We start from the raw sequence: 15,600 nt of genomic DNA on the forward strand, positions 1-15,600 counted from the left end.
AAATGCATAGTATCTGGGCACTGCTAGATTAGAGCAGTGGTACATAGAACGCTCGCCCTTCCAATTAGGTGGACTGTGTTCGAATCCCAGTGATAGCTGGTCAATACGAATTCTGCACACGGCTCGATCCGACCACAGTTCTAACGTAAAATGTCTTCAGTGGTAGACGGAACTTGGGTCAGAGTCCCCTTGGCATCAGGCTAACCGTAGGAGATCATCGTGTTCCTCCTCAATGCCAAGCAAATGCGGGTTAGCTCCATCAAAAAGTACTGGGAGAAAAGAAAATTTCTCCCAGTACTTGAGTTTCCTTGTCTTCTGGATTAAGTTCAATATTACAAGACTACAGAATTAAACATCAGTAGTCGTAAACCCTAAATTTGGGGGCTGTTCAACGAAGGTTATAAGATATCTGGATTGAATCATTCAATGCGCCTATTTTCGATGAGAATTGTTGTTTTTGTTTTTAATGAAATTTGGACAAGCTTAGCTCGCGAGCTACTAGCTTTGAAAATTAATTGAGAAAGGAGTGCCTTTCGAAAGTGTGATGATGCGACATAGATCAAAATTCCCCAAATGGAGGGCAGCACCACTCATTCGTGCATCAGTCCCCATTTACTACACGGGAAGTCTTCGGCAGACAGGGATCGAATCCATGACCTCTTGGACATGAGCCCAGTGCCCTACCAACCAGGATATCTTGGCCCACATAGGTTTAATTACGCAGACAATACGTACTTTTACACAACATTTAAAATGGCCTTTTTGTAATTAATTAAATGGGGATTTTAACAACTTAAATTGTTTACTGCTGTAACCAAGCAATGTCCTCAAATTTTAAATAAAATTTTATAAATAATGCGTGAAATTCATCACTTATTGTATATGCATGAATAAATGTGAAAATAAAAGAAAATATCAATCAAAAAATATTTTATTAAGAAATAATTAACAACGAGACAAATACATTATGGCTTACACTAAAAAAATAATACTTATGAAGCTGATTTTAATCTGATTAAGCTCATTTATGAGTTAACACTCTTTTTAAACTTTATTTTCCACAATGAATCATGACTTTTATGGCGCCTCCAGCACCTGTATGTGCTGTTTCAAATGCTTTGATGCTTTCTTCAAGTGTAAAATGGTGCGTGATTAGAGGTTTCAAATTTATAGCACCACTGGAAACTAGTTCCAAGGCAGTGGGATAACAATTGACGTAGCGAAAGATTCCACGAATGTCAACTTCTCGAACTGTTGCTTCAATTATGGGGATTTTAATTTCGGGGGCTCCAAGTCCAATTAACATTAGTACACCACCAGGCTTTGTCACCTATAAGAAGACACATTTTACAAAATATATCAATAAAAAAACGGCTATCATTGAAAGAATTCAACAAGACAATTTTTAAACACTTAACTTTATAGGTTTGCGAAATAATCAGGTATTTTGAAAGTGATTGACAATTTGAGAACCGAATTAAAATTAAATATAATATAGAAAGTTTGTTGAGTACTGTTTAGGTAACTGGAAAATTTATTCTCGCTAAATCCCCATATTAATTTGAAAATTGTCAACAGAGGGCGCTAAGAAATGAAAAACTTCGAAAATTTATTTTCTAAATAACCATTATTTGCAGAAAAAACATGGAGGAGTCCAATTAAATTTGAAAAATTATTTGAAACTACAGGGTTTAAATAAACAGCTTAAATATTTCATCTGGAATTTTCGAGATAAGCAACGTAGAACAATTTGTCGGACAACGGTGTCATCTGTTGATAAACTTTGTAACTAATTTTGATATATTAATTAATAAAAATTTAATGAATCAATTAAATACATACTTATGCAGGTTCAATAATAATAATTCTATTTATTCTTGCTGCTATTCACTGAAAAAGGAATATTAGTCATGCTGTTTTGTGTTTTAAGAGCATAATTAATGTACGTCATTTATTTCAATTTATTTTCCTAACAGTTAGATCATTTGACAACTTTATAGTGATAGCTTAAAGTTCTGAAATCTATAATCGCTTTTTAAACAAAGTTGTGAATCTTTAACAGTAAAGCGGGTTAATACTAAATAGATTAATAATGAATAATTGGATTGTAAAACCATAATTATTGCTTTGTTTTTTAAAGATTTTTCTATAACATGTCATTTATTTCAATTTTAAAAAAAAATTCTTTAAAAAACTTATTTAAGATAAAAATTTAAATTTTTTGAAGTGGAATTAGTTTCAGTAATTTATTTATTGATTCAATTTGCTAATCGATTTAATTTCCTAAGACACATTTCAAATTTGTTTAACTAACACTGACAAAACTTATGGTCAAAACAAATAGAAAATGATAAAATTTACCATGTTTCTGGTTCTATATTTATGTAGCATTTATGCTAAAGTGTATGATACATTCTAGGGGAACACCGAAAAGTTTGATAATTTTTAACGAAGCACTTTGGTAATGAATAATGATAATAAAATATTGTTGTATTATATGTGAGAAAATTTTGTAAATGTTACTCAATTTGATAATTTTATTATGATAATTTAGAACATGGCACATAAAAACCAACTATTCTGTTACATTTACTTTTCAGTTTTGTATTTTTACTAAATGTGTGGTCATAGAACTTTAAAATAGTCGCCATATTTTAAACAGTCACCATATGGGTTTGAGAGCTTCAACGAACTGTGGGCGGAGCTCATTATTTTTAACTATTTTTTGTGTTTTATCCCCTCTTTAAATGTGTAGCGTATCTACCACTACAAAATTACAACTACAATTCACTAGCATATAAAACTTGTTAACTCGACTCTATGTCGGGGTACCTTTCCATAGATGACGGTTGACATGGTCGAATACTGCTCTCCCCACATTGGTGACCTTCGGGCGTGATGTGAACACGCCTACCTTGGCAGTAACGCCTACTTCGATATGAACACGCCTACTTCGATGAATGATCCACATTGAACAGTTGACTTGCTACTTGTGACTGCGACATTATCCACCTCCTCGCACTGCTGCTACTCAGTCTCGTCTCGATCACACATAACGTCGGCTTGCATACTTGTGATTACTCGACTGCTAACGGCAACATAGGAGCGATTACGACAGTGAAGTTAATACACCTCTCACATTCAGCACTCAAAAAATACGGTGATCCTAATACAGCTCTCCCGGCTTCTCACAAAACAGCAATGAATCAACTAGTGGTATTTGCTCATCGAATTCTATCACAGATATAATTCTAGTGGGGGAGTACTGTAGCGCATCTACCACTACAAAATTACAACCACAATTCACTAGTATATAAGACATGATAACTCGACTCTATGTCGGGGTACCTTTTCATAGATGACGGTTGACATGGTCGAATACTCCTCTCCCCACAAATACATTGTTAAAATTTACTACAATGAAAGAAGCAGCATCCCCTCTTAAATCAAAACTATACATTTCTATGTAATTTATTAAAGTTTGATAAAATTTCAATATTTCTGAATTTATTATTTTCGAAAACTCACCTTCATACCAAGTTTTACACTCGGTTCTGCTCCACTGCATTCAAGGGTTATGTCTGGTTGCCCACCAAGCCTGGCAATCACTTCTTTCATAACGGCTTCGATTTCCATGTTTTTCACGCATACAGTATTTTTTGCACCAAGGGTTTGGGCAGTAGAAAGACGGTTTTCAAATATATCTTTTGAAAGAAACAAATACAGAATATTAGCTGATAACGCTTGGGATAAAATATTAATAATTTCTTAAACGTCTGTTAGTTGAATAAAAAGAAAAAAAGGTAGCCATCATGCTTTCAAAGTTTAATTTAATATTATTATTAAATTATTTTAACCATGATTATTAATTATATTAATTAATCTTATTAATTAATTATATTAATTAATCTTATTAATTAATTATATTAATTAATTACATTAATTATATTAATTAATTATATTTATATTACATTTTAACAATATTAATTATTTATAATGAATAATTAATAAATTATGATTAATTATTATTTGTAATAATTAATTTATTAATTTATTTTAGTATTGAGGTGTATGAAGAACAGCACTAATAATAAATAGCGTCACTTATTATTAACTTACATATAAGATGCAGAAAAATACTACATTTTACTCACCTGTGACACATATTTTTGAAACACCCATGGCTTTACATGCTAGAATATTTAGTAAGCCTATTGGTCCTAAAAAGAATACAAATATTAAAATAATAAAGATTATAAAATTTTAATCGGATAAAATTTAGAAAAAGTTCACTCTTGAAAAAAAATTTAAAAAAAATTTAAATTGAGAATAGTACCTCGATTGAGGTTGGTAGGCTCTAGGGGACATGGCTGTACGCTATAGTGAGTAGATATTCGTTACCCCTCAAATTAAAACTTGCAAATTAGAAATTACAAAATTTAGCTACTATTATCTGCTTCCGAGGTGTGAATTTAATATTTTAACCATATTTACAATAAATCATAAAAAATGGTCAATAATTTGTGACACACACTGTAAGATATGTTCAGTGAGATTTTCGAATCTAAGACAATAGAACAGTGAATTTTAGCAAAAATGATATGGAAAATTATTCGGTAATGAATAAGCTACTGAATTGCCCCCCCCCCCCGTCTTTCAGGATGGTAAAAAAATAATTTAAAAAAAAAACAAAAACTAAACTTTAAAATTTAATAACGGTAAAACCTTTTAATGCGACACTCTAATAAAAATAGCGATAAGAAGACATTTAAAAATGAACATTAAATAAAGCAAGAGTTAAACGATTTTCAAAACAACATCAGCAAATTCTACAAACCAGCTCCGCATATGAGGACAGACTTGCCAGCAGTAACACCAGACCTTTTACAACCATGTACAGCAACAGAAAGTGGTTCAATCATGGCACCTTCGTCATAGCTTACATTGTCGGGAAGCCTAATTACGATAAAAGCATTGTTAAAATAAATGTTCTTTTGTTATGTCTAAACTTTTAAAAACCAAGCAAGTCGTAATCTTTTAGTAAAGTTTTTGTTTTCAAAAACTTCTGAGTATCTGCAAAACTTATTAAAGGCCTAAAATGATCCCTCACAGCTTTTGTACAATTTAAGGACAATTTCAAAATTTTGCAACAGTATGAGAAACATATACACATGCAAATTTTTCATTTTGTTACATTAAATTGTTAATTTTTAAGAATTTACAGAGTTCAAAGTGTCCGTATTACCAACTAATTTGATCGCAGTTATTTAAATTTAATTTGGTTTCCTAACATTTTTGCACTAAACTAATTTAAAATTGTGTGTGTGTTTTATTTCAATTTTCTTTTTATTTATTTTTTCATTGTTAATTTCGTCTCTGGATAATTTTTGTCTAGTACATTTCATATGATCTTGCATCATACATGCGTGAATGCTTTAAAAACAGAATATTATTTTTTGCAAATTATAAAATACGCATAAAAGTTAAGCTACATTCATGTTTAAATTCTGCAGATGGAGATACATGTTTATTTGTCAATGATAAATATATTTTTTTATTATGTTATTTTTATCTTAGGGTCAAAAGTCTAATTTAGTGATAGAGTCCTGTCTAAGAACAAGAACTATGCATGCATTAAATACCATGAATAACTATGATCTTTATATCGGATATTCTCCTATTACTGCTCAATATTTGCGTTAACCTAAGAAACTAAAATGAAATAGGCTAATTTGTTAGTTCTGAGGATATTAAGTTACTAAATAAGACGCAAAAATATTCTTTTTTTCTTAATTAATATGCCTTTCTTTTCAACGGATTTGGAATATTTATGCTAAAAATGTAAGAGGGGAAGTCACAATCTTGCAAGAAGACGTCCCTAATCGAGGTAAGAGTGCAGTTGAAAGTTAATACGCCTTATCGTTCACACTTTATTAATGCACTTTTTGCATATTTTGCCATCTCTAAAGAAGTTGTATTTTTACACTTTTATTCCTCAAGAACTAATCGATCGATAGCTTTCAAATTTTGGGTTTTGTAATTTATACTACTTAGATGAGGTGAGATACTACGTAGATTTAAGAACAATAAATTTGGTATTTCTTGATTAAAATAAATAATAAATAATTATTTTATGCAAAATTTTACCTTTATTCCCCATCTATCCCAAAATACAAACAAACACTAAAGGTCCTCTTCTGACATCATAGCATTGACGCGACTATTTCTTTTTTTGACGTTCCGGTTTTGTTTGTATACTCTCGGAATACTCAGTTATTATGGCAAAATACGCCGAAATTAACAGTTTGGAACGGAATGGAATTTTAATCGATCCTTCGAACAGTTGGATTTCTCTTTTCTGTTAAACCATTTTCATCAGATTTTAGCAACCCCCATTTTCGAGAGGTCAAGAATCTATATCCGTCTTAAAAACAAATATGTTCATTCAAAGAAAGTACGAATTTTTTGTTGTTGATTTCTTAACATGCAATATCGCCTGCCCCAATTAATTAGTTTATTTATGACTAGGTACATGAATCATTAAAATTGGGTTCTTTCATCGAAATTCGGTGTTTAGAATGTCCGTCCTTTTTGTTTTTCATTCTTCGTTGTGCATTTAAATCATTTTTTTTCCTCTAAAAGGAATGACAACTTCACTAAAAGAACGAAGTTTATGACAAATCGCCATATTAAAGTACAAAATACTTGTACTCATATAGTCATAGAAAATTTAATCTTAAAGTAGCTTACTTAAAACAATAATCCGCATCGTGACAGTAATAACGGCACAGTGATCCATCGTATGGTGGTGTAGCACAAAATTTTATATCTGGACAAATATTGTAACTTCCTTTCTTACAAAACTCACATTTTCCACAAGGTACACCTGGCTCAATAGCTACCCTGTCACCTAAATATGTAAAAATCACACTAGCTTATCAAGAAGTCTCAAGACGAAACGAAGAAACTAAATAATTTTTATAAAAATGAATTAAGACAGTTTTTTCTTTATTTATTATTTGGAAAGTTCAAGTTTTATGTTTGTATTGATAAAAATAATCTAAGGCAAAAAGCAAAAATACTAAAGATAAAAGTAAAAAAAATATATAATAGAAAATGAGAAATTATAAGATCTGTGACAAGTAAAAGTGAAAAAGAGTACCTNATATATATATCGTTTAATGTAAGTGGTAAGCTCCGGTCGGTTGCGCAGGCGATTAAGGCACTGCTCACACAGCTGGTTAAAAGAACTTGGGGTAGTAAGTTCGATCCTGGAGGCAGACAAAACAACCAGCGTGTATGTGCTGCTAAGTCCTCTTGTTGGTTTTGGTAAAGTTTGGTGAGAGAGATACCAAATCAGGCTTTATTACCATGGTCTGATCAGGATCAAAATTACGTGGCATTCCTAGCATGGATGTTAAACCGATCCTAAAAATGGGGTAAAGTGCTTGGCCATGGCTGGGTGATGATAGTGTAAGTTGTGAAGTAGTGCAGCTAAGTTTACTTGTAGTCGGACAACCCATTGGAAATTTTTGCGGCTTTTCTTTCAGTTTAATGGAACTACGGGCTAAGAAATTCATGAAATCAAGTTTGCCTTAACGTTTGGATCAAAATCCCTTTAGTTTTCTATTTTACAAAATAATTTAACAAAAAAAAAATTTTAACAAAAAATAATTTTCAAAATTTTAAAAAATTTGGCGAAAAGGCAAGCTAAAGTACTGAATATAAAAAGGTTGGGTGATGATAATGTAAGTTAAAAAGTCATGCGTTTGAATTCTTTTGTAGTCGGACTAACCATTAGAAGTTTTCACTGCTCTTTTTTTCTTTTTTCCTCTTTTTTTTTTGGTTTAATGGAACTACTCTAAGAATTTCATTAAATCAAATTTAGTTTAACGTTTAGTTTCAAAGTTCTTTAGATTTTTTGTTTTTGAATCAAAATAATAGCGGCAGAGGAGTTGTTTTATAAATATTGCAGTGAAGTAATTAATATTTCATTTCACACACTTTTTCCTTCCGCATACCCTCCAACTGCTACGGAATTTCCGTAGTTTCAGAAATCATCTTTTCAGACGGTAGCAAAATTAATGTCTTAATATTTAAAAAAAATTAATTTTAGCGTAACTTGTCCACTATTACTTATAAAAGTGCATGCCATATGGCTAGATTCTTAAGTTCTGAAAAAAGTTTTATGAGAGATCCATTTGCTTTAAAAATTTCTACTTTGGTTCGCTACCACTAGAAAGAATTATTTTCAAAATCCTCATAAGTTGGAGGGTATGCTTCTGTTTAATCAAGAGTTTAGAGATTAAGAATGGCGAATTTTGAAATCTTAAAATAGTCTTAACTTTCTGTACTTTCATGGTATTAGTGCGTGATTCTTTATCATAATTGCTTTGAAAACACGAATTTGGTTAAAGATAAAAAAACGGATTGATAAAAGTTTTTGATATTTAGATTAAAAAAAATGATGAAGAGAGTATTCCTTCAATCTTAATCACTTTCATTTGAAGAACCAGATTTCAAAGTAATGATACGCGTGATAATGGCTTATCACATTTATCTCAAGAATAGACCTTTTACTGAAAATAATAATAATAGTAGTCATGTAGAAGCTATTCATAAAAATTCCAATGAAGTAATCATGAAAATTATTGAATAATTTGATAATTTTTTTCATTTTTCATAATATTGCGTAATAAGATTCCAGTAATTCAAAATAATCACTAGCGCTGGAGAGATGAGGCAGTGGGTTCGATCTTGATAACTTAGCCTAATTATTGTCGATGATAAACAATGTGTTAGACTTATAAAGTATTAGTAGTTAATACTCAATAAGTTTGTATTATTTCTTAAAAACACTCAAACAGTTTAGAATAAGACTATATTATTAGCTTCAATTTTTTTTTTTTTTTACATCAACACATTTTTTACAAACTATTGAAACGCATTATATTTATAGTAGTTTATAACTTTAAATACGATTTTTATTATAAAGACTTTATTTATATTTTATTATAAAGACTTATTATTGGATGCATAAAGTGATATAACTAATTTTAGAACATCAAATTGAGAACTTGTAGAACAACTGAATTTATCTTTCAGTCAAAAAAAATTAAAACTAACTAATTAGAATAAACCTTATTTTAAAAATTTAACTTAAATGCAACAAATATATTTCTTTAAAAATTAAATGTCAGTTGAAAGAAAACTTTAAATCAAATTGGCAAATTAAATCGAAAGCATACCTTCTTTTAAGTGATGCACATTTTTACCAATTTTTACAACTTTGCCACTTGATTCATGACCAACGATCATAGGTTCTTTAACAATAAAATCGCCTATTCGACCATTTTTCCAATAGTGAACATCAGATCCACAGATTCCAACACTTTGAATTTCAAGTAAGACCTCTAAAAAAGAAAATAAATATTTGTATGGTTGATGTGAAATCCAAATGAAATAATGTCCACTCTTTTTAGTACGATCACCATTGCATTGACCCTTCCATTATAGTGATAGATGCATTGAGAGCCGCTTTGTATTCCATAGACTCAATGTTATTTAAATCTCTTATAGATGAACCACACTAAACCTTTTATTCCAATATACCGACCAAAAATTACACTAAAAAAATTCTAGATCAAATTATGGCAAAATGTACCGGCACCCAGAGTGCCAGTTCTTTTTAACGTAAAATTCCTTTTTACCGTTTAATTTTATATAACAATAACTCATATATACCATAATTTTTACAGTAATATTTATTGCAAATCACTGTTGTCTAATAATCATTACTGTAATATATATTGGATTCAATTCCTGGGCAAAAATGGACTTCACGGTAAAGAAAAATTTGCGGAAAGTGCAGGTACTTTTTACCGCAACTTGATCTGAAAATTTTTTACACAGTCATTTGATACTGAAAAATTTTTATTATTTAAACCATTATTTCTTTTGATGTTACTCACAAAATAAATGTAAAACACCTTGAGTTCTCCTTTAATAAAAGAAAAATGGCCTGACTTCCCAGTTTCTTACCTTTAGTGGTCGTAATTTACGGTCAAATCATTGGTTATTTCGCATTTATAATTGAAGAATGGAGAACCCTAACCACTCAATTATTAGTCAAAAGGATGCATTCACAAGATATGTAACATTCTTTGCAAAGGACACAATAAATGGGTTAATCGTAATTTTCTTATTTGATAATTGAATTCACTATTTTTGTGAAATATTTATCTCTTGTGTAGTCTATTTTCGAATTAATATGTTTGGTTTTATGTTTGTCGCAGTTATCCTAACGTATGTTATTTATCATAAATGGCAGCCAGAAAGAGCTTATTATTTTCGATGCACTTATAAAGTATTATTTTAAGCGTTACTTTTACCTATATATTAGTATAGAAAAATAAAGTCGCATTACTGAAATTTTTTCTATCAGTATCCAAATTGAAACTAAAGTCGAACAGTGCTTTATAAGAATTAATTTTCTTGAGGGAGTTAAGAGAGTAAAGAATTACCGTAGTTTTGAGCACTCAGGATCAAACGTCCTCACCTTATCATGTCCGATTTCACGAGGGTCGTTCTATCGAGCATCGAATGTTAAGCAAAAAAAAATATATATTATCAATATCATGCTGTTTATTATTTTCCATAATTTCCTGTCAACATTTTACATGACATTAAATTCATTTTTGAACGTTGTTTATCTTGAAAGAAAGTGTATAGAAGGATTTTAAATTTCCAAGAGATTTATTTCTTTTTTCGCCATCAACTTTCAAAATAATTTGCCGTGAATTTAATATAGAAAGATCAGAATTAAAAAGGGCGAATGCAAAAAATTTCACTTTATTATGTCCTAAGGTTTCACAATGTGTTTTGAGTGACAAGAGGTGGAAAAAAAGATGTCTTTCTTAAAATTATGCCATAATTATTTGGATTAATATAATATTTCTACTCATTTCTCTCCAATCATATGCACAAATAAAAAAAAATTTCTAGCTCACATAGGGTTTAAATTTTTATATTTACCTGATAATTTTAGGCTGTTAAAAACTCAACATACCCAAATCGTTACATTTAATCAAAGAAGAAAAAAAATTTGCTAATTAGTATATTACGTTTTCAAATTTCATAAAAATTTAACATTATTACTTTAAGGTTTTTCTATCAAAGTGCATGGCTCGAATTTTCTTAATCAGCTCTGAGAAAAAAATATTGTCAAAATTACCACAATATGGTAAAATTTACCGTATGCCTGGCCTTATAGGAACACTAAAAATCTCGGCAGTTTTAACTGAAGTATTTTGGTAATTATTTTGGTATTATTCACTGCAATATATGGTTTTTCAGTTTGTGTTGAAAGTTGATAAATGTGGTAAAATTTAGTAATGTTATCATGGTACCTTTGAACATGGCATAAAACCCATTTATACACTTTACTTTTCAATTCTGTAATTTTTGCTAAATATGTGGAAATAAGAACACTATTCTGAAAACCAGAATTTTCAGTAAACCGTTATCCGTTACCATATGAACATGAAAATGATGTATGATTTATTTTGGTTTTATTAACCAAACTATGTTTTTTTTAATGAAAAAAGTCATTGCTATAGCAGTGCGGCAATTTTACAAGAACGTTTTTCTCCGTGTAAGAGCTCGATTTTATAGACTTCTTATTCGAAAAACGCAGACAGATCTTAACTGCACCATCTGTTTCAGTTTTTCCTTTTTAGAAGAACACATAATTTTTATGGCACTTTTATAAGATACATTTCTTTATTCAATTAAAGTCTGTCTCCAATAACATTCCTAAATTTTTTTTAAAAAAACGGAGGATTTTCTACTTTTATTTCAGTGAAAAGTACAAATCTATTGAGGAAATCACTAGCCAATTATGAAATATTTTTTAAGTTCAACTGTTGCGTTTTTTTTTTCTTTCACTTTTGTTTTATTTTTCTAAACTCCTCTGAAACTGCGGCAGAAATATCACAGGAAATATTTTCAATTTGATGGAACCATTTCAAAAGTTTCAATTTCTTTTGCAGTTTATGAATGACACCAAATATCAAGTATTTGAATGTTAATATAGTCTTCTTTTTTAAAGAGATTCAAAAGTTGTTTTTTTAACATTATTATTGTTAATTTATTTATGTTAGTAAATTAAAAAAAATAAGTGTTAATCATAGTTAGAAATTATCAACTAATTTACTTAAACTCATAAATAGTTTAGTTGATACAGTTGTAGGAATACTTACTTTACATAAATCAAGAATTTGGAAAAATGTTGTCAATTTTGAATTTTTTACTTATAATACTATTATATGAAAAAATTGCAAAATACTATGCAAGGTCAATTCCATTGGGGAAAAAATATATATATTTAATAAATTCCTTTAATAGGAAGTCGCTTTTTCATTCAAGAACGATAATTATTTTTCTTAAGTTACATTTCACATGAAAGGGTGCTCAATTAAATTATTAATTGTATTCAACTGTGCAATATCGAAAAAATAAATTTAAAAAATTACATACCATTTGGTTGAGGTTCAGGAACTTTTCTATTTTCCTGAAATTTAAGTAATATTAATAATAAGGAGGTAAAGTATAAAAAACAATATGTTTTAGAGCTCATTTGTGAAAAAAAATTATAAACAAGGTTTCTTAATAATGAAAAGAAAGAATTTGAATAATAAATAATATATCCTAAGTAGAAAGTTAGTTTGCTCAAAACTCACAATATGGTTATTTTTTTCATAAAATACAAATATGAATTTATTATAAGGCATTCATTGTAAATATATGAAAAACTCAGTCAGGTATATTTTAAAGACTTTTAATTTGAATAATATAAAAGTTTGTTAACAGTTAAATCCTCACAATATATGTAAAACTCTAAAGTTTTATTCAGTTTTAAAATAAAATTCAAAAAAATTTTTATCTGTTATTCACCATTATGTTATTAACGTATGTTAACTCTGCAAAAAAATCTTTTTGAATTTTCAACAAAATTCAACTACAACGGTTTAAAAAGTTTGAATAGTAAATATAAGACAAATGGTATAATGACAAAAGACATAAATTGAGTGTGCATTAACTTATAATGTATTATTATTAATTAATAAATGCTATATTTGTTCTTAATCAAAATAATTAAAATTAAATAAATGTATAAGAACAATATATAAAAGTGCTTACCAAACGCAAATCGTCAATTTTGTTTAAAACAGCACACAAATTATCCTCAATCATTTTTATAGTGCTCACTTACAGAAAGCCGAATACTATAAAAATGTCACTACAAATAAAGTGCAACAGACTATAGATAGAGTAAATATTAACTGCTGAGAAGTACTTTAAATGCAGACAGCTCTTTGTAAAAATGCAATCGTCAGAAGGTAGAAACTATGCCAGCAATTTCTATGACCAACTAAAAAACCGATATAGGAGACAAGCCTTCAGAGATAAGCCAATCAGGCACGAAAGATGACTCTGTACAACCTGTCTTTCCCTACCTCACCTGCCAAAATTTTCTGACGTATTTATCTTAATCCTAGCCCAGTGAATTTAATTTGTCGTATGAATAAAGCATAAACGGAATGGGATGATAATTTATGAAAAATATCAAACGACCTTAATTAAACGGTTTGCTTACAACTTCAATGCACGTTTGCTAATAAAGGAAAACGATTTTATTTAATTTAGATAGTTCTTCATCAAAGTAAAAAGCATTTTTTAAGAGTTTCTTTCATCTCTCTTTTTCTTTTCTTTTAAGTGCGTAGTGTTCTTCGTTGAAAAATTTCAGATGAATAAAATCATTTTATACCCTTTATAAAAGTAAGTCAGAATAATGTAAAATTTACTTTGAGTTTTTAAAACTAGAAAATAATTTTAATTCAATTTCTGAAAATAACCAATGTTGCCTTAATTAAAATTCTCATTAACTTTTTCAAATATTAAGAGCTTAAAAAAGTTCATGAAGCACTATTTTTATGAATGCTTTTACATTAAGAAACTTTCTTTTCATTTAAGAAATCGCATAATAAACGATTTTCTTATCGCCAAAAAATAATTTCGCAATAAAAATCACTTTAATAAATGCTATTTCTTAATGAAGTTATTATAAATAAGCTGAACTAATTCTAAAAAATTTGTAATCAGAATGCATTTTTTTATACATTTACTGCTCAAAGATTTTTAGATATCTAGAGATTCAAGAAACACTATTTTTAATAATTATAAAACGACTTGTTTTAAAGGGGAAAAAAGAAAGGAAGAAAGAAAATTGACTTTGTTTTTTATCTAAACCTACGCTCATAAAATACACTGGTTCTCATAAATTTAGGAAAAACCACAAAAATCAGCATAAGTCAAAAATTTGCGCAGCGAATTTAATGAAACTGAAACTGGCATATATTATAGTACACATAATAAAGTATGAAACAACATAAAAATTATTAACCAGTCAATCATGCTGTTACAGAAATTAACATATGTATGAAATGAATAAATCAGATAAGTTCGTAATAGAAAAAGTACCTTCAGTATGGAATATGATCACCTCTTGCACATAACCTCAGCACATGCACCGATGTGTTATGCTCTCAATTACGCGGTCCAGCAGTTCCATTGGAGATGCGAGCCGTTTTTCTTGAAAAGTAGTTGCAAGCGTGTCAAGTGTCTAAAGAGGATTAAGAGCAACCACACATCTTCTTAAAGCATCCCAACCATGATTGATAGGTTTCAAGTCTGGTGATTGAACTGGCCACCCGATGCATTGAATTGTTTGGTACTAAAGATAATTATATACTAAGCGGACTCTGTGGGGAGTCGCGTATCATCTTGTAGCACAAAATCATCACCTATTGCACCAGTATAAGGACGAATATAAATATAAAAAATATCATCTCTATACAAGTGAGCATTCATGATTCCCCGTGCAAAAACATGCCGGTCTGTAAGTCCATCTAAAGAGATACCTCACCACACAGAAACACTGCCTCCTCGAAATGCATCTCTTTTACGGATGTTTGACTGGATCCAGGTTCTCTTCAAATCAAGCAACGCCTATTGTAGTTTCGAAGGTTAAACCTGGACTCATATGTGAAGAAAACGGTCCCATAACATGAGAAAAACTAGTTTTTGAATTCAGGAAAATCTCTTTCTAAGATTTCGGAGTTATCAAAACTGGTGTTAAAGTGTGGTAGAAACCATGACGATTCTAAAGCGAGTTAGACACTATTATATATAAACTACTTAAGAATCAAACTTAAAGTAATTGAAATTTATCCATGCATATTTTTAATTAATTTGTTAACCTGCTACAAAAGTCAAGTTTTATTTAAAATGTAAATTTTTTAAATTTTTTTTATCCCTCCAATCGTAGTCTAGACAAACTAAGCAATTTTTTTCTATAAATTATCAGTATTTATTTAACCTATTACAAAATATCAATTTAGAGTTTTGATAAAAGCAAAATAAAAGAAAGAATATGGTCTTCAAAAGAATAATAAGTTCAACGAGATCTAAATCTGATAAACTAAACAATTAAGTAAGAAATAAAAGAATAGGTGATTGATAGATTATAATCTTTTTGCC

At 29.4% G+C, this 15,600-nt stretch overlaps 1 protein-coding gene across 2 annotated transcripts in view; it reads right to left on the reverse strand.

Moving 5' to 3' along the window:
• Positions 1-915: 915 nt before the first annotated feature.
• The window catches only part of LOC107454095 (sorbitol dehydrogenase), a 68,375-nt gene continuing 53,690 nt past the window's right edge, over positions 916-15,600 (reverse strand). The window contains exons 1-8 of one of the 2 annotated variants that reach the window (XM_043043781.2): positions 13,201-13,698; positions 12,538-12,571; positions 9,249-9,413; positions 6,751-6,910; positions 4,838-4,956; positions 4,155-4,220; positions 3,529-3,704; positions 916-1,330 (exon numbers count right to left, since the gene is read on the reverse strand). In XM_043043781.2, coding sequence (XP_042899715.1) covers positions 1,052-1,330; positions 3,529-3,704; positions 4,155-4,220; positions 4,838-4,956; positions 6,751-6,910; positions 9,249-9,413; positions 12,538-12,571; positions 13,201-13,254 — 1,053 coding nt within the window. In that variant the 5' untranslated portion in view covers positions 13,255-13,698 and the 3' untranslated portion in view covers positions 916-1,051. Of the gene's footprint in view, positions 1,331-3,528; positions 3,705-4,154; positions 4,221-4,837; positions 4,957-6,750; positions 6,911-9,248; positions 9,414-12,537; positions 12,572-13,200; positions 13,699-15,600 lie in introns of those variants that run through there. The other variant, XM_071184127.1, reaches the window with a different exon arrangement.

The sequence above is a fragment of the Parasteatoda tepidariorum genome, chromosome 8, assembly GCF_043381705.1.
Source record: "Parasteatoda tepidariorum isolate YZ-2023 chromosome 8, CAS_Ptep_4.0, whole genome shotgun sequence".
In the NCBI taxonomy this organism is placed as follows: Eukaryota; Metazoa; Arthropoda; class Arachnida; order Araneae; family Theridiidae; genus Parasteatoda; species Parasteatoda tepidariorum.